Source organism: Sinocyclocheilus grahami, unplaced genomic scaffold, assembly GCF_001515645.1.
Source record: "Sinocyclocheilus grahami isolate Dianchi unplaced genomic scaffold, SAMN03320097.WGS_v1.1 scaffold97.1, whole genome shotgun sequence".
NCBI classification, from domain to species: Eukaryota; Metazoa; Chordata; class Actinopteri; order Cypriniformes; family Cyprinidae; genus Sinocyclocheilus; species Sinocyclocheilus grahami.
The window spans coordinates 619150-644406 of NW_015505276.1; the positions used below are offsets into that span (position 1 = coordinate 619150).

General features: G+C 40.4%; 1 protein-coding gene across 1 annotated transcript in view; it reads left to right on the forward strand.

Annotated features, from left to right (window-relative positions):
- The first annotated feature begins 2137 nt into the window (after nucleotides 1-2137).
- dnmt1 (DNA (cytosine-5-)-methyltransferase 1) overlaps nucleotides 2138-25257 on the forward strand; it is a 28549-nt gene continuing 5429 nt past the window's right edge. The window contains exons 1-25 of the mRNA XM_016275899.1: nucleotides 2138-2299; nucleotides 2931-2973; nucleotides 3973-4080; nucleotides 4161-4398; nucleotides 4522-4594; nucleotides 4731-4815; nucleotides 4897-4934; nucleotides 5025-5079; nucleotides 5160-5243; nucleotides 5682-5791; nucleotides 5878-5996; nucleotides 8540-8632; nucleotides 8720-8871; nucleotides 8951-9138; nucleotides 15646-15829; nucleotides 15921-16018; nucleotides 19175-19328; nucleotides 19403-19518; nucleotides 19613-19811; nucleotides 19887-20020; nucleotides 20095-20274; nucleotides 20535-20759; nucleotides 20901-21093; nucleotides 22674-22764; nucleotides 23693-23824. Of these exons, the coding sequence (XP_016131385.1) occupies nucleotides 2253-2299; nucleotides 2931-2973; nucleotides 3973-4080; nucleotides 4161-4398; nucleotides 4522-4594; nucleotides 4731-4815; nucleotides 4897-4934; nucleotides 5025-5079; nucleotides 5160-5243; nucleotides 5682-5791; nucleotides 5878-5996; nucleotides 8540-8632; nucleotides 8720-8871; nucleotides 8951-9138; nucleotides 15646-15829; nucleotides 15921-16018; nucleotides 19175-19328; nucleotides 19403-19518; nucleotides 19613-19811; nucleotides 19887-20020; nucleotides 20095-20274; nucleotides 20535-20759; nucleotides 20901-21093; nucleotides 22674-22764; nucleotides 23693-23824 (3139 nt within the window). The 5' untranslated portion in view covers nucleotides 2138-2252. The remainder of the gene's footprint in view (nucleotides 2300-2930; nucleotides 2974-3972; nucleotides 4081-4160; nucleotides 4399-4521; nucleotides 4595-4730; nucleotides 4816-4896; nucleotides 4935-5024; nucleotides 5080-5159; nucleotides 5244-5681; nucleotides 5792-5877; nucleotides 5997-8539; nucleotides 8633-8719; nucleotides 8872-8950; nucleotides 9139-15645; nucleotides 15830-15920; nucleotides 16019-19174; nucleotides 19329-19402; nucleotides 19519-19612; nucleotides 19812-19886; nucleotides 20021-20094; nucleotides 20275-20534; nucleotides 20760-20900; nucleotides 21094-22673; nucleotides 22765-23692; nucleotides 23825-25257) is intronic.

A 25257-nucleotide genomic window follows, 5' to 3' on the forward strand; every position in this document is an offset into this window, starting at 1 on the left:
ACCGAGGGGGGCCCCACTCCCTACATCACACCGGGCCCCACGTCAGCTAAGGACGGTCCTGGTTTCACACATGCTTTTAGCAATTAGCATACACCAAAAAGTGTAACTTCTGAGGCGGTTGTTGTGTGCGTGACACAGAAGTGATTAATGCCACTACGTCATTTGTTTTGAATTTCAGTCCTACGCAGTATTGAGTTAACAATCTGAACAAAAGAGCTTTATCCCCCATATTACAGAAATCTGACTAGACAATAAAAAAGGGAAACTAAATGCTAACATGCACGAACATGGTTAAGGCCCGACTCGCTAGGACATGAATCTATTCGCAAAAGCAATATTGCTTAGAACTGCTGGCCTTGATTTCTGACAGTCCAATAAGTGCCAGTTCCAAAGTTTTGTGGGAGTGCAGATGTTTAGCCGAAGGGTTTTAAAGGAAAGAAGGGAGTGTGATGAGAGATCAATAGGATTGGCATTATGGGAAAGCTGTCTGGGAGGCCATTGGCTGGGTCGGCATGACCTTTAAAAATTATTGTGAACTCTGATTGAGTGGGCTTAAGGATGGTCTGGCCTGGTTGTTGTCAAACATCTAAAATTCCTGGGCGGGAACAGCAATCCACCCTGGGAGACTACACAGCTGGGAATATGGCCAAGAGTTAGCAGGAAGTGACATCAGCCATACTGAAACAGCTGCAAACATATACAGTTGTTTTCAGAACAGTCTTTGTGATTAACGACCATTCTGTACACCCACTCCACCCGGCATATATATGAGAACATGTTTATTCTGAGAAGACGCGCACCCATAGCAATAACTACAACTGCTGTACAAGAGTATCACCTTGTGGTCGGACAAAGAATATGTTATATGTTAAAAAATGTACTGGCCTTTTGCGCCATCTGTGGGTTAAACGAAGATTACATGATTATGATCACAGGATGAGAATGATTTTGTCAAACTATTGTAGTTATTTTAAAGCAGAGATGCCCAAAACCAGGGCCCATGTTGCCCCTTGATGACCTTTGTTTTGGCCCATCATGCCATATCACAAGAGGAGGTGGAAAAAAAGAAAGACAGACAAAGAAAAACATGCCATTGAAGCATATCTTCATTTCTTAATTTTATTACAAAAAAAACAACAATATAAAGTGAATTTGATTCTAAAAAAAAGATAAATAGTTATTTACATTTTAGTTTAATTATTTCAAAATGTTAATAATTTAATACATTTTAATATAATACAGTTGGATGTAATACAACATTTGCTTTTGGTCACAAAATAAAAAATAGAGTAGTCTCAGATCAAATCTAAACTAACATGCTTGTTAACTGTTATTTCTTTATTATTAAGTTATGCTATATTTGTATACATATCAAGATGTTATGATTTTGGTTTATGATCAAATTAGTTATTAGTATAACATCTTTTCTTTTGAATAGTTCAGTATGAAAATTTAAATCACAACACATTTGAACACTTTCAGAATAGACATGCTGGAAATGCTGCTGTTACTGTATTTCTTTAATGTAGTGTTCATTTTACTTTGTATTGATTTTTAGGTACCTTTATTTCAAAGCGCTGCATTTGTTTGTTTAAAGGTCATTTGTATACTTTATTAAATGATTAAATAATTTCTTATTTAAGTAATATAACACTGTAATTCAAATATAGTCAATATAAATGCTATCTAAACACAATATAAACTTAATTTAAATAAACCAATCGAACTGGTCGGCTGGGTGTCAGATTTCTATCCGTCACCGACAATGTTAAATATTTACACTGGAAGAGAAATGAGGAGTGAATTTGCACCCCTGAGGCAAAGCAAAATGTGGTACATCCCATATAGGTTGAGTCTCTGAAGCCGTAGAAGGGGTGCACACGAAAATAATCCTTGAAAACAAATTAAGATTTCGTATTCTTTCACTCTTAAAGTTTATATTTCATAACACTAAAACGTTTTCCATATACTCAAAATAATGTATCTGAACAGTTTAAACCAAACTAGAAACGCACAACTCATTTGACACATTCGACCCCCATACTTTAAATTAGTGGTAGCGTCCAACCCACCAGCGTTTCCGCGCGAAAAAGCGGCCCGCGCGTATTTCTCAGCTGCTAGCGACAATTCATAAAGCCCCTCCAGTGAGCGCTGTCGTTGGCACTGTCAAATCTTAATCGCCGCTTTTATCTGTTGTGGTTTTAAATCGTGTTTTTAAATAGTCGTTTACTTTGATCAAACTCGAACTTGAAATGCCTACCAGGACCTCATTGTCTTTGCCAGAGGATGTCAAGGAGCGGTACGGTGCTGTATTTGCCTTAATGCAACTCTAAGGATAGACTGTGTGTCATAGTTTGCACATTCGCGGGCTTTCTTACACGTTGATCACGTTACATAACAGCCGGTGTTTGATGTGCTGTTTGGAGATGTAAAACATGTTAAATGTGTACTCTAGTTAGCATTTAGCCGTGCTACAAATGCTGTAAGGTTACCCGCCATCAGCTCGCGTGTGGAGGTAAAACATGCGGCGGCTGGTTGTTTTGATACGAACGGACTCGCAGGTGTCAGTCTGACTACATTTGGCGCCAAATACACATGTGTCCGAGTATAGCTCTGCCCGCCTCCTGTCTCGCTCTACTCAATCACTGCACAATTCATTCGACTCCTAACTAACGTTACTGATTCCTCCTGCGTTTAGTGTAGTTTATTTACGACAGGGTAATCAAAAGTGATGGTAATAACAAAATAAACACCGACTTTGGCTGTATGCGTAATCCCATGATGGCTCACTCATCTGAGACGAAGACTGTCAGCTGATGAGGAAACTGTTCAGATTAAATGTTAGACTGTAAAATGTTTATTGCATGTCGAGTCATTTTGATGTTGGGTGCTGTGTAATGTTAATGAGATGTTTACCTTCATTTTCCCAGGCTGCAGGTGTTGGATGAAGGTGGAGACAGTTTGTCAGATGAGGTGAGGGTTGTTGGTGAGATTATTATTTTTTAACATGTAGGCATCTCTCAGAAATCTGGCAAAAAAATATGGCCTTCATGTATTGTAAGTTAGTAATTTAACAACCGTCTTAGTGTTGCCATGCAGTGGTGGCCAAAATTGTTAGAACACCTGACAGATCTGAAAATATTGACTTTTTTTTTTTGCCTCAAACATGATTTAATTTCATAATATTCGTGAAACATGCAGATGGTTGCTCGGAGCACAACAAATATCAGATGAAGTGAGTCGTACTGTTTTTATCCACTTTTGACTGTGTCCACCTTTTGCAGCAATTACAGCAGCACATCTTTCTGGCATTCATGTCAGTATATTTCCTGAGAAATTCAACACTAATGAGATCCCGTGCCTTCTGCAGCTCAAGCCAAAGGCTTTCCTTTGAATGCACAATGGATCTGTCCAGTTTATTTTCCAACTCGCCCCAAATTTCAAAGTCCGGACTTTAAGGGGCCAGTCTGTCGTTTTCAATGTTATAGCAGATTCCTTCCAACGCTGGTAGTTCAGGCTATAGTTTGTTTTATGGGGATTGTAATGGCCAATTCAGCAAAAACAACTGAAACCTCTTTAATATGCCAAGTGTTTTAACAATTTTGGCCACCACTGTCTATCTGGTCCAACACATCCTCTTTATTTATTTTATCAAGTCTTAAAGGCACAATTTTTCTTGTCTTATTTCATTCCAACATTTATATCCAAAGATAATGAGAAACGTGCCTTAGATTTATGTGTGAAGTATTGTAAAAATTATTGTTGTTTTATTTTAATATAAGAGTTTCCTGTAGCTCAAACAGTCGAACATGGCAATGCTAAGTTAATGGGTTTGATTTCCAAGGAAAGCAAGAACTGATAAAATGTTAACATTTCCCTTGAATGCTTGATTTAAAGCATCTGCCAAATGCATGAGTGAATTTCTTCATTTTTGTAGCTTGACTGCACAGTTTTCTTTCTTTCATTGTGTAGGAGTGTGTAAAGGAAAAGCTCAGGTTACTGCAGGAGTTCCTGCTCACTGATACTCAGGACCAGCTCAAAATCCTTGAGGACCAGTTAAAGAGCTCCGAGCTTTCCACTGTGAGTTACACTGCCCTTTCAGTTCTCCTGTCTACAACAGATGAGAACTTGTGCTTCAACTTGAGTGTCTTTCTGTTCAGGAGGTTTACATGTCAGAGGTGAAGGACGTGCTGAAGATGGCTCTGGGAGTTGTCAAGGAGGATGAAGGAGTGGAGCAGAACAGACATTCAAACGGCTTCTCAGAAAATGGGTCTCCCAAAGACAAGGGCGAGCAGGAGGGCGCTATGGATACTCGGGAGGAAGGAGATGCTATAAAGTCTCCCAGTGCCCCAAAGGGAAGGGGCGGCCGTCGCAGTAAAGCAGACTCTGAGCCCAAGAGTGAGTTGCAGGGGTTTACAGCTTTTAATTACCCTCGATATGTTTCTACAGCTGCATCTCTACATTGTGTGCTGGATGTAGAATATTTAGACTTTATAAATGGTGCATTTTATTCCCCCACAGAATCTCCAGCCAGTACCAGGGTCACGCGCAACTCTGGAAAACAGCCAACTATCCTTTCCATGTTCTCTAGAGTGTAAGTCAACATTAAGTGTTGTGCTCTTGTGCAGATCTGATGTGAAATGGCAGTTTTGTGCTTGGGCAGTTGAAATCCGATTGAGTTTGTATTAGTTTTTGGTCAGTTTATAAATGGGTGTTGTACCTTCCAATAGCCCAAAACGCAAGTCTGATGAGTTGAATGGAGAAGCCACAAATGGTGAGGCAGAAGTGAAGCCTGAGGAAGATATTACAGAGGAGGTAAAGATTTGACGGTTAATGCGGTTTTAAGGTATCCATGGAAATATTTTAATAAGAACAATTTTTCTTCCCCTGGTCAAGGTCCGTGAAGAGAAACGCCTTAAAACAGAAGCTGAAAAGTGAGTTCCACGTTAGTCAAATTAAACCAGGTTTTCTCCCCATGTAAGGAATCTGTGAGGTTAATAAATCCTATCCCCTACCGCTTTCAGGCCTGATACTGAGAACACTACTAATGACAAAATTAAGCCTGTGTCTGCAGCCAAGGTGACGCTCATTTCATTCCCCATTTATGCTGCTGCTTGAATTGTAATGCACCAAATGAATCTCATTAATCTGCATTTTAGACCCCTCCACCAAAATGTCCTGACTGCAGGCAGTATCTGGATGATTCAGACCTCAAGTTCTTCCAGGGCGATCCTGATGATGCTGTGAGTTTTGTTATGCCTTGAGCTGTTATGTAGTGTTTGTTTGGCTGCTGCCAATCAATGTCTCTTTAATTGGGTATATAAAGTAATAGATCACCACAAAATGAAAGTTGTCATGTACTCACTCGTGTCGTTCCAAATCTGTGTAAGTTTCTTCGTTGAACACACGAACATTTTGAAGAACCAAACAGTTGTTGGTCCCCATTGACTTCTGTTGTAGGGGAAAGAAATAAGTCAATGGGGGACCAACTGTTTTATTACCAGCATTCTTCAAATTGTCTGTTCAACAGAAGAAAAACTTGTGCAGGTTTGGATCATCATGAGGGTGAGTAAATAACGGCAATTTTCATTTTGGGGAACTCTTAACTGATTCACATTTGTATTTTAAAGTTGACTAATGCCTTTGCAACACTAATATTGAATATGATTTGTCTCTGGTAGTTGGATGAACCAGAGATGTTGACTGATGAGCGTCTATCCCTCTTTGATGCAAATGAAGATGGTTTTGAAAGCTATGAAGATCTGCCCCAGCACAAGATTACTAACTTCAGGTAATAAGAAATGCATCGTTCTGAATGGTATTCGTGGTTTTGTTTTTCTCCAGTTATTTGACTGACATTACAATTCTCATTCACAGTGTGTATGACAAGCGTGGACACCTGTGTCCATTTGACTCTGGCCTTATTGAGAAAAATGTGGAGTTGTACTTTAGTTGTGCTGTTAAACCCATTTACGATGACAACCCATGCATGGATGGTATGTCCCAAGTTTCTTTACAATGAACACTGACAATTTTTGCTATTTTAGATAGGAGTGCTCCGATCAGGATTTGAGGCCGATCAGAGAAAGCAGTATTTGCCGATTCGATCACCAAATCTAGATCTCACCTAAATGTTTGATCATGCACTGCATTTGTTTTTACAATCGTGCAATTGTTGCACAATAGCTTACACACCGCACAAGCCTGATTTCGTGAGCTGTATGCGAGGCGGCCTTTTACACCAGGTTCACACATACTCCGTTTGCATTGCGCATGCAGTCACAACCCTCTACATTGCGAGTAAATCACTCGCATATGTGACTAAATCTTCACTCTGGGCTACTAAATGATGTCTAATATTAGCCAATGGCTAATAAATTCTCAGATTTTACTCGCCAGTGTGTGAGTTGGAGGCTGAGTGTATATGATTAGCACTGACAGAGCTTCAGAGTTTTACTCTCCGTCAAGCGATCTGTGCTACTTTTCAGTTCATTTGAATGGATGCGCTGCACACCTGTGTGCGTGTGTGTATTTGGTGTAACGTAAAATCTAGTGTGAAGGCGCACGACTCTGCTTTCTCTCACACGCGCAGAGAGCGAGCGACAGTCTTGCATAACATGCAGCATTGATGCGCTACATGTAAAAGATATACTTTGTTGTATTTTCCTGTAAAAATAACGGAGTTCCTTTTGGAATTCTTCAGCTTTTAAGAACTGCCGGGTTTTCCTGTAGTAGGCGGAACTAATGCTCAAACAACAATCTCATTGGCTGGCGCTCGCCTATTATTGTCCCTGTTTTGATAAATTCTCAGATTTTACTCGCCAGTGTGTGAGTTGGAGGCTGAGTGTATATGATTAGCACTGACAGAGCTTCAGAGTTTTACTCTCCGTCAAGCGATCTGTGCTACTTTTCAGTTCATTTGAATGGATGCGCTGCACACCTGTGTGCGTGTGTGTATTTGGTGTAACGTAAAATCTAGTGTGAAGGCGCACGACTCTGCTTTCTCTCACACGCGCAGGGAGCGAGAGTCTTGCATAACATGCAGCATTGATGCGCTACATGTAAAAGATATACTTTGTTGTATTTTCCTGTAAAAATAACGGAGTTCCTTTTGGAATTCTTCAGCTTTTAAGAACTGCCGGGTTTTCCTGTAGTAGGCGGAACTAATGCTCAAACAACAATCTCATTGGCTGGCGCTCGCCTATTATTGTCCCTGTTTTGATTTCAGCAAATCGGTTTGAGCAAACGTGCACACAACCCGATTAATATTCATGAATCCAGTAGCTCATTAATTCTTTTTATATATTCTTAGTAGAATTTGTATTATAATTATAATAATAATAATCTTATCAGTGTTGTTTGTTTTTTACAGGAACACAATGACCAAAAAAAGCACCAGTCCTAAGTTCATGGTTACCAAGTTTTAAGTCTGGCGAGTAAACAAAAAATTTACTAGCCAATGGCGATTCAATTGCTAAGGTCTCCGTAGAGGGTTGAGTCCATGTGTGGTACGTAAGCTGTGCAGAAGTAGCAGGTCTGCAAATAATCTGTGCAGGATGTCCGCGGGTCCTTAAAGTCTTAAAACGTCTTAAATAATGTTTTCCTAATATAAGGCCTTAAAGTCTTAATGTGTTAAATTCGCATTCGATGGGTCTAAAATTTTGTCACATTACTGCTAAAATATCTTCAGACTGATGGACCTAATGACTATTTACAATCATTAGACAGACCGAAGAAGTGGTAAGTTACTGCGTCATCAGAGAATTGCAGTAAGTTGGCAGAATACAGAATACAAGGTCGCGCAGAAGCTCACTCTATTTGTCTCGAGACTTCAGAACAAATGAGCGTGACGGCACAAACTCAGAAGAAAAAAAAATTCAACTATCTCTGCACTGCTGCAGACGCACCGCTCCTGGAACGCACTGCCGGGTGCAGCTTTAATCTGTTAACATGAGCACGTAAAAAAATATGCACCATGTATGCACTGCAAACGGGGTATGTGTGAACCTGGCGTTATATGTGTGTGTGTGCTGCGAGTGTACATGAGAGCTCAGTCTCCAGGAGAGCGCTCGAGTTCTGAATGGTTAAACACTGGCAAGAATTAAAAAGAAATGCAATTTTATAAGCTTTAGTGATGCAACACTGCCTCCATTTTGACAATTCCTGTGTTAACCGTGCAACTCGCTTATAGACATATGCGATGTGATTTGAAGCCATTTGCGCATTTATGAATGATTCAGTCGCGCTGTTTGTGAAATTCTCAAAGTTTTCAAATTAGCTACTTTTAAATTATTTAATGATGAAATGAACTGTACCTCAGCATTATAATTTCACCCGCGCCAGACTGAGACTGTGCCGCTGCATGTTGTGCCAAACCTCTCACAGCAGGCTTGTCAACTTGAGATCGGCCTTTATAGAGACTGCTGATCAATCATCCCAAAGCGATTATCAGCCGATAGTGATTGGTAGGCGATCAGTCGGAGCAACCCTAATTTTATGGTTAAGTGTAGATTACATTGTTTGCAATTGTTCTCTTTAGGTGGGGTTCCTGCCAAGAAGCTTGGTCCCATCAATGCTTGGTGGATCACTGGTTTTGATGGTGGGGAGAAGGCTTTAATTGGCTTTACCACAGGCAAGTATTTCCTGAAGTAATCGGTCTCATCCTAGTCAGATTAGTCCATGCACATGAGATCCAACCAGTTTTATTTCTTCTCCACAGCCTTTGCTGACTACATCCTAATGGACCCCAGTGAGGAGTACTCTCTCATTTTTGCTCTGATGCAGGAGAAGATCTACATGAGCAAGATTGTGGTTGAATTTCTCCAGAAGAACCAAGATGCCACATATGAGGATCTGCTGAACAAAATTGAGGTGAGCTGCTTGACATGGTCTTTGTGTGTGTGTCTGGTCCCATCGGTAGCAGTGCTGACCTGTTCCTTTATGTCCTTAGACTACTGTTCCACCTGCTGGGCTTAACTTCAACCGCTTCACAGAGGACACACTTCTGCGCCATGCCCAGTTTGTGGTGGAGCAGATGGAGAGCTATGATGAGGCTGGAGACTCGGACGAGCAGCCCATCATCATCACACCCTGTATGAGAGACTTGATCAAGCTGGCTGGTGTTACCTTGGGCAAGAGGTAAGTTTCATAGTGAAACTTCTGGATGTTATTATGAGCACGAAGTAATGAATGACCGATATAATGGGGACTGCTTATAATTAAAAGAACAGTGTGCACAGGTTTTTAGACTGTATTTTATACCTGTTAAACTAACCTGAAAGCCTACGCTCTTAATTTGATTTTTTTTGGTAATTGCCTGGTACGTTTACTAGTCCTTGGCGTAATGCCACCAAAAGGTTGCAGATGTGTGCAGCTTTAATGATGGGTGTTTCTGTCCTTGATGTGCAAAGAGCCTGATAATGGTTTTTAATGTTCTTTATGTACTTGGACATCCAATGCTAATGAAACTGACAAATTGGCAAGCAGAGATGATTATTGACATGTTAACGGCTATATTTCTGCCATTCCAAAAGCTCCACATGCTGGCAGAGAAGGAATATGCATTTTCAATGAGACGTCTGCTGTTTTAGACCAGTGTGAAAATCAACCCGTTTTTACGTGGCAAACGTGCAGAGCTGTGAATGTGAACTGGTGGATTGACAAGATAATGCATTATAAAAATCTAATTTATTAAGACCGTAAATGTTATTTAATTGATTGACAATTGTTTAAATGGGTGGTTCACTGGGTTTTTGTTTTTTCTAGGCTTGATTGTTTATGGGGTGCAGTCTAACATTTTAATGCTTCGTTTTTTTTTAAACTCCATTATTTTTCACATTTACCTTTTATTCCACACCTCTCTGTCCCTTCTCTGAAAAGCGGGCTGATCATTTCCTTTTATGAAGCCCCTCCCTCAGAAATAGGCGATGGGCTCTGATTGGTTAGCTAGCCCAGTGTGTTGTGATTGGCTAAACCGCCTAAACGTCCCGCCCCTCACCTCGGCGGCATGTGCTCTGGTTTTATTGTAAACCACTGCATCTTAATATCGCTAATCAGTTTGATATAATTGTAACGGTTCATTGTTGGTGCTGAGCTGAATGAGAAAAGAAATGCAATTTTATAAGCTTTAGTGATGCAACACTGCCTCCATTTTGACAATTCCTGTGTTAACCGTGCAGCTCGCTTATAGACATATGCGATGTGATTTGAAGCCATTTGCGCATTTATGAATGATTCAGTCGCGCTGTTTGTGAAATTCTCAAAGTTTTCAAATTAGCTACTTTTAAATTATTTAATGATGAAATGAACTGTACCTCAGCATTATAATTTCACCCGCGCCAGACTGAGACTGTGCCGCTGCATGTTGTGCCAAACCTCTCACAGCAGGCTTGTCAACTTGAGATCGGCCTTTATAGAGACTGCTGATCAATCATCCCAAAGCGATTATCAGCCGATAGTGATTGGTAGGCGATCAGTCGGAGCAACCCTAATTTTATGGTTAAGTGTAGATTACATTGTTTGCAATTGTTCTCTTTAGGTGGGGTTCCTGCCAAGAAGCTTGGTCCCATCAATGCTTGGTGGATCACTGGTTTTGATGGTGGGGAGAAGGCTTTAATTGGCTTTACCACAGGCAAGTATTTCCTGAAGTAATCGGTCTCATCCTAGTCAGATTAGTCCATGCACATGAGATCCAACCAGTTTTATTTCTTCTCCACAGCCTTTGCTGACTACATCCTAATGGACCCCAGTGAGGAGTACTCTCTCATTTTTGCTCTGATGCAGGAGAAGATCTACATGAGCAAGATTGTGGTTGAATTTCTCCAGAAGAACCAAGATGCCACATATGAGGATCTGCTGAACAAAATTGAGGTGAGCTGCTTGACATGGTCTTTGTGTGTGTGTCTGGTCCCATCGGTAGCAGTGCTGACCTGTTCCTTTATGTCCTTAGACTACTGTTCCACCTGCTGGGCTTAACTTCAACCGCTTCACAGAGGACACACTTCTGCGCCATGCCCAGTTTGTGGTGGAGCAGATGGAGAGCTATGATGAGGCTGGAGACTCGGACGAGCAGCCCATCATCATCACACCCTGTATGAGAGACTTGATCAAGCTGGCTGGTGTTACCTTGGGCAAGAGGTAAGTTTCATAGTGAAACTTCTGGATGTTATTATGAGCACGAAGTAATGAATGACCGATATAATGGGGACTGCTTATAATTAAAAGAACAGTGTGCACAGGTTTTTAGACTGTATTTTATACCTGTTAAACTAACCTGAAAGCCTACGCTCTTAATTTGATTTTTTTTGGTAATTGCCTGGTACGTTTACTAGTCCTTGGCGTAATGCCACCAAAAGGTTGCAGATGTGTGCAGCTTTAATGATGGGTGTTTCTGTCCTTGATGTGCAAAGAGCCTGATAATGGTTTTTAATGTTCTTTATGTACTTGGACATCCAATGCTAATGAAACTGACAAATTGGCAAGCAGAGATGATTATTGACATGTTAACGGCTATATTTCTGCCATTCCAAAAGCTCCACATGCTGGCAGAGAAGGAATATGCATTTTCAATGAGACGTCTGCTGTTTTAGACCAGTGTGAAAATCAACCCGTTTTTACGTGGCAAACGTGCAGAGCTGTGAATGTGAACTGGTGGATTGACAAGATAATGCATTATAAAAATCTAATTTATTAAGACCGTAAATGTTATTTAATTGATTGACAATTGTTTAAATGGGTGGTTCACTGGGTTTTTGTTTTTTCTAGGCTTGATTGTTTATGGGGTGCAGTCTAACATTTTAATGCTTCGTTTTTTTTTAAACTCCATTATTTTTCACATTTACCTTTTATTCCACACCTCTCTGTCCCTTCTCTGAAAAGCGGGCTGATCATTTCCTTTTATGAAGCCCCTCCCTCAGAAATAGGCGATGGGCTCTGATTGGTTAGCTAGCCCAGTGTGTTGTGATTGGCTAAACCGCCTAAACGTCCCGCCCCTCACCTCGGCGGCATGTGCTCTGGTTTTATTGTAAACCACTGCATCTTAATATCGCTAATCAGTTTGATATAATTGTAACGGTTCATTGTTGGTGCTGAGCTGAATGAGAGGGTGAGATGCAGAGCAGGGGGAAGCGAGGAACAGTATTGAGAACTGCTGCTTTAGAGCATTGATTTTGTGAATCCATTAGAATCCTTAGAAGACAGAATCGCGATTCATATGAACAGATTTTTACGTGCACCTAGTTTTCTCTTCTTTAAAGCAGTGCAGCATGGCCTCGCCCCCATTGCTGCCTTTTCCCGAGGGCGGAGTTTATCTGGGTTTGTGATGTCACGAACCCGGGAAGTAACTTGTTGTAGTCCCTACGAGCCGTTTTTGTAGGCATTAAACTGCCAGAATTTAAAAGATGATATCTCCGTTTGCGTTGAACTTTCAGCTTCAACTTTGCAGATATTGTTTGATCAAACGGCAACATTAGACACTAACCAACTGTAAGGGAAACAGGTCAATAATTTAGCTCAAAGGAAATCATTTAAGATTTTAAAGGGAACTCCACCATTAATATGCAAGGGAATTAGGACAGAATCACTGTCGTTAAAGTGAAATCGCAATGAACCACCCCTTTTAAATACTTTTTACTCATCCATTTAAAAGTTTAAAGTCTGAATGTAAAATTGATAATTTTCTCACCTGTATCTGAACTGTAAGTCATGTTTTTTTTTTTTTACATTTATTAAATGTTAATAGTTGTTATCGTAGACATTGCCCTACCCTGCTCACAATGGTATTAATTTTATTTGTGCAGCTCTTAAAGGTAGTCTTCAATTTGGGCTTTTAAAAAAAAATCCTGCAAATACCCCGAGAAGTTGGCTGTCTGTGCAGTAAACATCAGCGCTACATAACAAAAAGGGCTGTGGTGAAAAAGATAGGGAAACTTCAACAGCCGCCATGCACTGGGTTCAATCTGACTGTCTGAGCTGGGATACAAAAATGCAGAAGTGCAATCTGTAGTTTTCACAAGTCTGCCAGATGAGACTATTTTTGCTAAAACCAGTCAAATTTTGGTTCAGGTAACAGTTTGTTTGTTTACATATACTGCGACATTGTAATAGCACAAAGCTTGTTAAATTTGACTGTTTACCTTTTAGTAAAGTGGATAAATGCGTTTAACTACAGTTTAACTATTTTCTTTTGATATGTGGACCATTTCTTGAAGCTATGGTAGAATCGTTCATTGGTTTGTTGGGATGTTAAGGTTCACTCGTGCTTGTTGCATGCGCTCCTCATGTTTCTAATGATCCTCTAAACTTTCCAAACGCAGCAGGCAGCTGTACTGGTATGTAAAGCCTGATGTTTCTGTAGTGTGTGTGTGTGTGTGGCTTGGTTTATTTATTTTCCCATACGCTCAACTGCAGTAGCCTGTGTTGGTAAACTACTTCACTTGCTGAAAGGGGTGGATAATGAGAACAATTTTTTTTTCCATAGCTTTTTTTTTTTTCTTTCTCCCTGACTTGCATGGTTCTGCATAACAGATGTTAATTTGGGCTCCCATTGTTTGAATTTACAAGTTGCCCATTTAAGAAACACTAAGCCTCTGAAAGAACTGAATGTCCTTGTTCTGTAAAGCACAGAGCCGAGCTGCTCGGATGATCTTTAAAACTGATTTTGAAGTGAGATTTAAATCACCCAGTCTTGACAGACTGTCAATCCATTCAGTGTCCTGTGACAGCCATACATATTTCATGCATGGCTCTTTTTTTTTTTTTTTTCTTGTCTTTTTTTGGGTTCTGGGGATTCTAATTTCAGTGTTTCATTTGTATGTTTTTGTATCTATATATATTGCCCCCGTTCCAGTGAGCTGAACGTTGAAACATGAATACGACCCCTTAAGCTATTCAATAGTTATTAACAATACATACACAATAAATGATTAAGATATGATGGTTAAACATGTGGGTTACATACATAATATGGAGTTATGCATAGCAATTATTAGTTGCTTAGGTCCTTTTAGTGTCATTTAGATGCATATTTACATGGAAATGAAGTTTCTTTGGCATTCTGTGGATGTAAGGATACGTTCTGTTCTCTGTCTTTAGGTGGAGGGAAAAGTCAGTCCGAAGCTTGTGATCACTGTCACATGTTTCCATGTGGCGGTCACGCTGTGCATCTCTTTTGACCATTATTCTTGATAACTTGCCCCAAAATTGGACTTGTCAATGTGTTCTTTTGTGTTAATGTTGAAAACTGTTCTGTGACAGGGGTTTAGGTTTAGGCTTGCTTCAGAAGGGCTAGGGTCTGATTTATGACATCCTGTTGTCTTGGGCCTCTGTGGAATTTTTGTGACTCCTCGTGCCTCAACTCGGTTCTGACCAAATCTTAGATTGTCTGATATCCTACACAACGTTAAAGTGAAATCGCAATGAACCACCCCTTTTAAATACTTTTTACTCATCCATTTAAAAGTTTAAAGTCTGAATGTAAAATTGATAATTTTCTCACCTGTATCTGAACTGTAAGTCATGTTTTTTTTTTTTTACATTTATTAAATGTTAATAGTTGTTATCGTAGACATTGCCCTACCCTGCTCACAATGGTATTAATTTTATTTGTGCAGCTCTTAAAGGTAGTCTTCAATTTGGGCTTTTAAAAAAAAATCCTGCAAATACCCCGAGAAGTTGGCTGTCTGTGCAGTAAACATCAGCGCTACATAACAAAAAGGGCTGTGGTGAAAAAGATAGGGAAACTTCAACAGCCGCCATGCACTGGGTTCAATCTGACTGTCTGAGCTGGGATACAAAAATGCAGAAGTGCAATCTGTAGTTTTCACAAGTCTGCCAGATGAGACTATTTTTGCTAAAACCAGTCAAATTTTGGTTCAGGTAACAGTTTGTTTGTTTACATATACTGCGACATTGTAATAGCACAAAGCTTGTTAAATTTGACTGTTTACCTTTTAGTAAAGTGGATAAATGCGTTTAACTACAGTTTAACTTTTCTTTTGATATGTGGACCATTTCTTGAAGCTATGGTAGAATCGTTCATTGGTTTGTTGGGATGTTAAGGTTCACTCGTGCTTGTTGCATGCGCTCCTCATGTTTCTAATGATCCTCTAAACTTTCCAAACGCAGCAGGCAGCTGTACTGGTATGTAAAGCCTGATGTTTCTGTAGTGTGTGTGTGTGTGTGTGGCTTGGTTTATTTATTTTCCCATACGCTCAACTGCAGTAGCCTGTGTTGGTAAACTACTTCACTTGCTGAAAGGGGTGGGTAATGAGAACAATTTTTTTTTCCATAGCTTTTTTTTTTTCTTTCTCCCTGACTTGCATGGTTCTGCATAACAGATGTTAATTTGGGCTCCCATTGTTTGAATTTACAAGTTGCCCATTTAAGAAACACTAAGCCTCTGAAAGAACTGAATGTCCTTGTTCTGTAAAGCACAGAGCCGAGCTGCTCGGATGATCTTTAAAACTGATTTTGAAGTGAGATTTAAATCACCCAGTCTTGACAGACTGTCAATCCATTCAGTGTCCTGTGACAGCCATACATATTTCATGCATGGCTCTTTTTTTTTTTTTTTTCCTTGACTGTTTGTGGTCTCGGTGTATCTAAATTGGTGTGTTTGTAGCTCATTACATTCATTTTGTTCTTCAGGAGAGCAGCCAGAAGACAAGCCATCCGTCATCCCACCAAGATTGAAAAGGACAGCAAGGGCCCAACTAAAGCCACCACCACTAAACTGGTCTATCAAATCTTTGACACATTTTTCTCTGATCAGATTGACCAGAACAATAAGGATGGAGGTGGTATGAAGAGACACCGTTGTGGTGTCTGTGAGGTAGGTTGTCCAAAAATGGCCTTTTATTGCAACCAAACCATGCCTGCAATGTCCACGTGACCCAGACGGGCATCATATCTTTATTTTTCAGGTGTGTCAAGCACCAGATTGTGGCAAGTGTTCAGCCTGTAAGGATATGATCAAGTTTGGAGGCAGTGGCAGAAGTAAACAGGCCTGTCAGAAGAGGAGGTATGCTAACTCTGGGCAGTCTTCATACTTGCGTGATCATTCTGCTTTGTGAAAATGTAGTATTGTTTCCATGTGTTGTGAAATGAGTCTAAATGTCAGTCGCTGGTTTCTGAGTTGTAAGCCTAACACGACTGTTTGTTTGGGACTGATCTTTCCTCACTCCATTCCTCTTGTCTTGGCTACAAATTCAGTTGACCTGTTCCTTTTAAATTTCTTTTATGTAATCACTGGCTTTTACAAATTATTATTTTTTTTTATAAATGACGTCAATTTTTCAAAGTTATTGTATAGTGAGGGTTACAGGGTTTTTTTTAGATTGTGCTGCTTTTCCATTGTTTTGCCCATTTGTTTGTTTTTTTTGTTTTTTTTAAATATGTAAACTTTTGTTGCACATGTCTCTTGCAGCGTCCCATGCATGAAACGGCAGTCTAAAAAGGCAGCACTCAAGTTAAAAGTTCAGTTCCCATCTATAAATGACGTCAATTTTTCAAAGTTATTGTATAGTGAGGGTTACAGGGTTTTTTTTAGATTGTGCTGCTTTTCCATTGTTTTGCCCATTTTTTAAAAAAAATTTTTTTTTTAAATATGTAAACTTTTGTTGCACATGTCTCTTGCAGCGTCCCATGCATGAAACGGCAGTCTAAAAAGGCAGCACTCAAGTTAAAAGTTCAGTTCCCATCTTGCATGTTTTTCCTATTCCACTGTCCATGTCGCATCTGTCAACGCAAAAGTGTGTGAATGGCACCTAGCGATATATTCTACTTATGGTCCTTCACAGAGCGAGTCACCCATGTGCGGGTAATCACGTGCGCCGACATGTGGTTGGATCGTTCATTTCTCTTTGCGGTTATCATTGGCATATTGTCAGTGTCTAATTCTGAAATTTGGTAATTCTATTCAAAATCCCGATTTCTGAAAATCGTGGCAAAACATTAAATTCGAATTAAAGGAACTCTATTTTTGAAAATAATTGTCCAACTCCCCTAGAGTTAAATGGTTCAGTCTTACTGTTTTCGAATCCATTCAGCCGATCTCCGGGTCTGGTGGTAGCACTTTTAGCTGTAGCTTAGCATAGATCATTGAATCTGATTAGGCCGATATGGCTAGGAACTATACTCATTCCGGCGTAATCAAGGAACTTTGCTGCTGTACCGTGGGTGCAGCAGGTGCAATGATATTACGCAGCGCCTGAAAATGGGCTTATTGGAAGTTACCTAGCTGGGGACTATTTTCAGGCGCTGTGTAATAGCAGTATAGTATAGTTCCTAGCCAGATCGGCCTAGAAAATCGCAACTTTTAATTTTCCGTCGGTCTTGGTACACGATGTAACTACAGAAGAGTCACGCTTTAAATAGGAAAAATATCAACTCTGGTTGTTTGAGTGAGATGCTAACGGTCTAATCCGATTCAATGATCTATGCTAAGCTACAGCTAAAAATGCAACTGCCGGACCCGGAGATCGGCTGAATGGATTTGAAAACTGTTAAGCTCAACTATTTAATTCTAGGGGAGTTGGAAAATGAATTCCTTTAATCGATAAAATCTGAAATCACCCAGCCCTAAGTGAGGGTGTCCGTTCTTACAGGACAGATACTGCTAGGGATGCGCTGATCCGATATTCATATCTGGTATCGGCTCTGATAGTGCCGTTTTTCTCGGATCGGTCAGAGGGCAGATTCAATTTTTATTTATTTTTTTTTCTCTCTGCGAATTATTGTTACTTCTGAAGCCATACGATAGCATAATGTGAGCTACATATGAATATTGAAGTCCTTTCATTAAAGTTCACACAAACTCTTTTCTCCGCTGTGGCTGTCAGTCATTCGTTCAGCCTTTAAACCCTGGTCGCGTTCGGTTACAGCAGTCAGCTCGGTAAAGCTCTCTCCAAGATCATTGTGTTCCCATTATACTTGATTTGTAAATACATGTCTATGATTTTGCAAAAAGGACTTTATCATCTTGTCGGAGTTTAATGTTTTGTTACTTGCTACCGGATGTCTGTGAGAAAACACGGGCGTAGAAAAGACTTATAAATTGTTTTTAACGTGCACAGTAACTGAAATTTAAAACTGTTAAAAGAAAGGCTCAATAACTGTTGCACAGATATAATGCACTACGCATCAATTTCTCTTCCCTTTGTGCTTTGCAGTTTTTAACACTAAGCGCTTACAATGTGTGCATCCGGTGTGCAGAATGATGAGCTTGAAGCAACACGGCATCAGGCTTTGACTCCATGTTGCTTCAAGCGCATCATGCGCACATTGTAAGCGCTTCGTGCTCATAGACTGTATAAAAACAGTTCGTGCTGCACTGTATTTTTGTCCTATCATATCTATCATATGTTGCCTTATTAAAAAATGTGCTATACATTCAAAAGAAATGTATTTTTAATTTTATAGTATCTACGTAAACACCTATATGAATGATTTTATTAGGGCTGAACGATTAATTGCATTTCTGATGATATCGTGATATGAGAATTTTCGAGTTAACAATCGCGGAGGCTGCGATTACACGGTCACGTGACACGCGAGAGTAAAGAGGTGTTTGACTTGAAGATCAGATCAGTGTATGACATCAAAGTAAGGCGAGAGAAAGCATAAGGAGACGTCCGCGCTCTCTTATAGCTCTCGCAGTACTTTGACGCACCCATCGGTCTGAGCAGCGCTGCTTCAAGTTGAGCGCGGGCCATCAGCAGAAAAAGTTATCGGAGGCGAAAAAGGCGGATCAGAGCATCCCTAGATACTGCAAGAATTTATACATTAATTTTGCTTTTAGTTAGCAACACATCTGCTCGGGAAGGAGTGAAATATCTAAAGTCTCAACCATATTTTAATTTCTGTGTCTTGAGCTTTTTTGGTGTCTGAAACAGACTTTGATGTGCTTTTAAATCAGTCGTTTCAATCTGCCATTACTGTTGCTTTTGTAGTGTCTCATTGTGTCCGTTTTGTTTCATATCTGTGCTCAGTGCTGTGACTAATGCTAATAAAGCGCAGAATCATCTTTAGTCATTGTGCTGCCCCCTGTCGTACAGGGTGAGAATAGGAAAACCCTTTTGAGAAGCACTTTTATTTCCTGCCAGTTTGTTATCCAGCTCAATGGCCTTGGATTTGTTTGCCGGAATAAAGCTAAATGGGTGTATTGTCCCCGGTCCAGATGTCCCAACCTGGCAGTGAAAGAAGCTGAGGACGATGAGAATATGGATGAGGAGGAAGTGTTGCCGGTTCTTAAGGAGACAAAGAAAATGTCTCAGGCAAAGAAGAAAAAACAGACAACGAATAAGCTCAGCTGGGTGGGCGAGCCCGTCAAGGTATGTGATCTGTCATTCAATAAGAACCTGGATGTCCATTTCCTGGACTTGAAGTATTGATGTTGTCCTTTCAGACTGATGGAAGGAAGGAGTACTACATGAAAGTGCGTGTGGAGAATGAGATAGTGGAGGTGGGAGACTGTGTGTCTGTCAGCACTGCTGACCCATCACAACCCCTCTACTTGGCCAGGTAACTTTTATTGAAGCAAATCTGGGTTCTTGGCACCTTAATTGGCACCGTATTGCCTTAAATTGGTAAGTCAATGTTTTCCCTGTAACTATAGGATCACGGCGTTGTGGGATGATGGTGAGAAGATGTTTCATGTGCATTGGTTTTGCCGTGGTACTGATACAGTTCTTGGAGAGTCATCGGACCCTCTTGAGCTCTTCCTTGTGGATGAGTGTGAAGATATGCAGCTGAGTTTCGTCCAAGGCAAGGTCAACGTCCTCTATAAGGCTCCATCTGAAAACTGGTTCATGGAGGTACAGACGCTGAATCTGCTCTACATTTGTCTATAACAAACTGGGCAGGAGGTATTAATATTTGTATGCTTTCAGGGTGGAATGGATGATGACATAAAAGTGATCGAAGATGATGGTGAAAGCTTCTTTTATCAGCTCTTGTATGATGGTGATTGTGCTCGCTTTGAGTCTCCTCCTAAGGTCACACCGTCAGAGGACCGCAAGTATAAGTGAGCGCCCCTTTTAGACCTCGTCCTTACTGATCTGTTTTTCTGTGCATGCATTTTAACACGTTTTATGGCAGGTTCTGTGCCAGCTGTGTAAGGAATAAGGAACGAGACATTCAGGAAGTGCCTAATGTCTATGAACCCCTGGAGGATGAGAAGAGCGACTCTAAAGTCTTCTATGGTTTGGCAACCCTGAAGGGCGAGCAGTACAGAGTAGGGGACAGTGTCTATCTCCCCCCAGAGGCCTTTAATTTTGCGTAAGCTTTTATTTTCCCCTGCTTTTAAAATATTCTGAGGTTAAGGCCAGAAGGGAGACCGCTGCAGCTACTAGGCATGCGCACATCAATATAGCATAATTTGTCACACTGTTTTATTCACAATAATATAATTGTTGTACAATCTAATAGGTAGAAAATTAAGTTTAATTTAGTTTCCGCTTGGAGCTGTATCCCTTCTAGCCACAACCATATTCTGAGGTTGAGAGCTGTTTTAGTGAAGGTATGTTTTGTTTTTTTAGGTTGAAGGTTGCCAGCACAGTGAAGCGTTCTCACAGGAAGGATGATGCTGATGAAGATATGTACCCAGAATACTATAGGAAGTCCTCTGATTACATCAAGGGCTCAAACCTAGATGCACCAGAGCCCTTCCGTGTTGGGCGCATTAAAGAAGTCTTCTGCAACAGACGCTGTGATGGAAAGCCAGACAGAATGGAGATCAAACTGCGTCTCTATAAACTTTACAGGTGACATGTTCTTCCTCTTAAAGCAGATCACTTGGCTTACATCAGTTTCCTGAAGTATAACCTTTAGCTTCAGGTTTCCACTAAGGCTGAATATAAACCTTACCAGAGTTCTTTTCTTTTCATGATGACCATTGCTTTCAGGCCTGAAAACACTCATAAAGGACCAAAGGGTGCCTACCATTCGGACATAAACCAGCTCTACTGGAGTGATGAAGAGGTGACCGTAAACATGGCAGAAGTGTTGGGCCGCTGTCAAGTGGAGTATGCAGAGGACCTGGTGGAAAGCGTGCAGGACTATTCGAGCAGAGGACCTGATCGCTTTTATTTCCTAGAGGTGAGGATGAGGGATGGGTGTTAAAGAACAAAAAGATGGTGGCATTGATCCAATGAGCTATGGTGCACCCATTTTTCTTCCCAGCTGACCTGGAAGACTTTCAATAAAGTAGGGATGCACCGATACCGGGCCCGATACTGGTCTCCTGTACTCGTTAAAATGCCCCGATACCACACAGCATGTGATAAGTACCATATTCAGACAAAGAAACACCGACAACCGACAGCAGAAAGGAGTTAAGGATGTCTACTACGAAGTATATGTATGGAATGAATATGTTAAACATTCAGTAACGCCTGTATAGCTGATGTGTGCGAGCTGATAAACGAAGCACGCTGAGTGGATTGAGAGCGCGGCGGCGCAGATGCGCAAGCTTGTCGAGTCAATATCTTTCTCACAGACATCACTGGAAAGTTTAGTTCAGGCGGAGTTAAACATTCAGTAACGCCTGTATAGCTGATGTGTGCGAGCTGATAAACAAAGCACGCTGAGTGGATTGAGAGCGCGGCGGCGCAGATGCGCAAGCTTGTCGAGTGAATATCTTTCTCACAGACATCACTGGAAAGTTTAGTTCAGGCGGATGTGTCAAAAACAAGTGAAACCATGCACAAGTTACTTAACGGTAGGGAGAGAGAGAGCGAGCGCAATTGTGTGATCTTTGATGTTCACTCACTTGGCACTCATCATTTGGATTAAAACTTAATCGTAAAAATAAGACCATTTATAGGGGCATTCACTATAAACATGTATTTTCAACCTTGGGCATACACTACTTTCAGGCGAAAGTGAATCTAGCAGCTTGTGTGAAATGCACTAGGCTGTACTACTGTTCTCTCAGTCTGCATCAGTACAAATACGTGCGCGTGTTTTGCTTGCTTGAGTGTTTGTGCATTATATGAGTGGCTTTGGAAAATAATCGCTGCACGTTTCAGATGAGAAAACGCGACTTCTATTTCTGAAAATATTAGTTAGGAGATTTATAATGAGTGGTTCCCTGCATTATTACAGCAAAGCACGTCAATTGAAGTTGAGGTTTGCATGAAGCTGGGTGACAGCATGCCCAGGAGACTACAGGCTGTCATTAAGGCTAAGGGTTGCCCAACTAAGTATTTATAGTTGTGTAAATACTGTCATACTAACAGCTGTCTGAATAATTTTTGGTTGATTGTAATCTATTACATACCTTTCTATCAAAATTATCTAACATTATCAAGATGAATTTGTTCCGACACGGTTTAACTCTTAAGTTAGTCATTTTATTACCATTTTCTAAACTATAGCGAATAAACCGTGATAATGTGAGAAATGTTGTAGGTGTCTGAATACATTTTGGTTTGACTATCTATTTGATAAATGAAGTTAACCAACTAACATTATACATACCCTTTTGGTTTCTGTACCCAATATTTTAAAAAAATTTACAAATGCAATAAAAAATATTGGTATCGGTACTCTGTATCGGCAAGTACCAAAAATAAAAATATCGGGTGAGTACTGGAAAAAGTGGTATCGGTGCATCCCTGCAATAAAGCATTAGAGAAGTTTGTCTTCAAGTTTATTTTATTTTGTGTTTTCTTTAGGCATACAATGCCAGGACTAGGAGCTTTGAGGATCCTCCCAATCATGCCCGATCAGCAGTGCATAAGGGCAAAGGGAAAGGAAAGGGGAAAGGTAACCATTTGATTTATAACTGAGATGACAAGTCATGGAAACTTATACATACTGTAGCATTTGGACCAATCAGACACACAACTTTTGTTATATTTAACAAATAATATCGAACTCCCCATCACCTAACCAAATGGCCAATTACGAGGGTCTATGGACCCTTCCCCCGAAATGCACCTAACACCTCAGAAAGGCAGAACAGGCCTCTGGTTCCATGGTAACCAATGCTGATATCACTGGTTTTATGGCCTAAAAGGAATGCAGGGGATAAACTCCCTCATTTTCCTCATAAGAAAGACACATAATGCCCAGAGAAATGGACTGTTCTCTAATTAATTCATAGGAAAACCTTTCTTTGATTGAATACACATATCCTTCAGGCCATTGTGTATATTATTGCTGTTTTGTATTAATCTGTTGTATTATAGACTGTGTAAGCTGACAGGAGTGAGTATTTTGATCATAAGCCTGCATAAAACAGTATACACTCTCAAAGACCAGATACACGATGACAATAATTTACACGATGACAATTTGCACGATGACCTGAAGGATGCACTGTTCATTCAAAGAAAGGTTTTCCTATGAATTGCTTGGTAGAAAAGTCAATTTCTACGGTGCATTGTGCCTCTTGCTCTGGAAAATGCAGTGAGAGTCTCTGCTCACATTCCTTTTAAATCGCAAATGTATCTGGTGTCAGTGTTGCTATGGAACCAGCGCCTGTTCGGCTTCCTGGGGTGTTAGAGTATTTGTTAAATCTGGCTAACAAAATATATATTGTGTGTTTGAGTGGTCCAGACGCTACAATATACATGTAGTTTGGTTTCTTTGGCTTGAAATTGCCCATCATTAATGCAATGTAGTTTACAAATCATGACTGCTTGTGGGGGACAAAAACGCTAAAATATTTGTATATTGTGGTTTTCTGCAGGTAAAGGGAAAGGTAAAGCAGCCTCACAGGAATTGCAGGATCAGGAGCCGCAAGAGACCACAGTCCCCAAACTGCGCACACTGGATGTTTTCTCTGGCTGTGGTGGACTGTCTGAGGGTTTCCATCAAGCAGGTTGGACTTCTATCCAGATCTGTTTCTGGAAATATATTGTTGCAGGGGTTTTCAGTTGAAGTTTTCCCTCAGTGATGTACTTTGTAAAAAGATCCTTAACTTATTTAATTAAATTATTTAATCTTAAGCTGTGATTTTAAAAAGACTGAGAAAATTGTGGTGGTTCCTGGTTTTCCTCTTGAAGTCTGTTTTTAATAGATACTAAGCAAAATACAAAAATGGTCCAATGTTTTTAAAATGCTCTGAATAGAGAAATTTAGTAATTTCAAAGTTTGTTGCATTTCATTGCCCTCTACAAATTTTCCAATTATAGCATTATTGAAGTGCTCTTAACATGCTGATTAATAGTGCTTTATGTAGATGGGGGGGGGGGGGGGGGGGCCAGTCACAAACCTGGTTTATTTAAATGTTTGGAGTCCTATATGATCGGACAAAACAGCTGCTTCAATCTGCAACTTTAGTGCTTTACATCGTCAGCAGCTGAGAGAAGCAGCGCACACTTGAGCGGAAAGGGCTTGAATGAATGTAGAAACTGTACAGGTGCATCTCAATAAATTAGAATGTCATGGAAAAGTTCATTTATTTCAGTAATTCAACTCAAATTGTGTAACTCGTGTATTAAATTTAATGCACACAGAGTGAAGTAGTTCAAGTCTTTGGTTCTTTTAATTGTGGTGATTTTGGCTCACATTTAACAAACCCACCAATTCACTATCTCAACAAATTAAAATGCTTCATAAGACCAATAAAAAAAAAAACATTTTTAGTGAATTGTTGGCCTTCTGGAAAGTATGTTCATTTACTGTGCATGTACTCAATACTTGGTAGGGGCTCCTTTTGCTTTAATTACTGCCTCAATTCGGCGTGGCATGAAGGTGATCAGTTTGTGGCACTGCTGAGGTGGTATGGAAGCCCAGGTTTCTTTGACAGTGGCCTTTTTTGGTCTCTTGTTTCTCATTTTCCTCTTGACAATACCCCATAGATTCTCTATGGGGTTCAGGTCTGGTGAGTTTGCTGGCCAGTCAAGCACACCAACACCATGGTCATTTAACCAACTTTTGGTGCTTTTGGCAGTGTGGGCAGGTGCCAAATCCTGCTGGAAAATGAAATCAGCATATTCAAAAAGCTGGTCAGCAGAAGGAAGCACGAAGTGCTCCAAAATTTCTTGGTAAACAGGTGCAGTGACGTTGGTTTTCAAAAAACACAATAGACCAACACCAGCAGATGACATTGCACCCCAAATCATCACAGACTGTGGAAACCTAACACTGGACTTCAACAGACTGTGGAACCTTAACACTGGACTTCAAGGCTATGAGCTTCTCCACCCTTCCTCCAGACTCTAGGACCTTGGTTTCCAAATGAAATACAAAACTTGCTAACTTGCTCAAAGAGGAATTTGGACCACTGGGCAACAGTCCAGATCTTCTTCT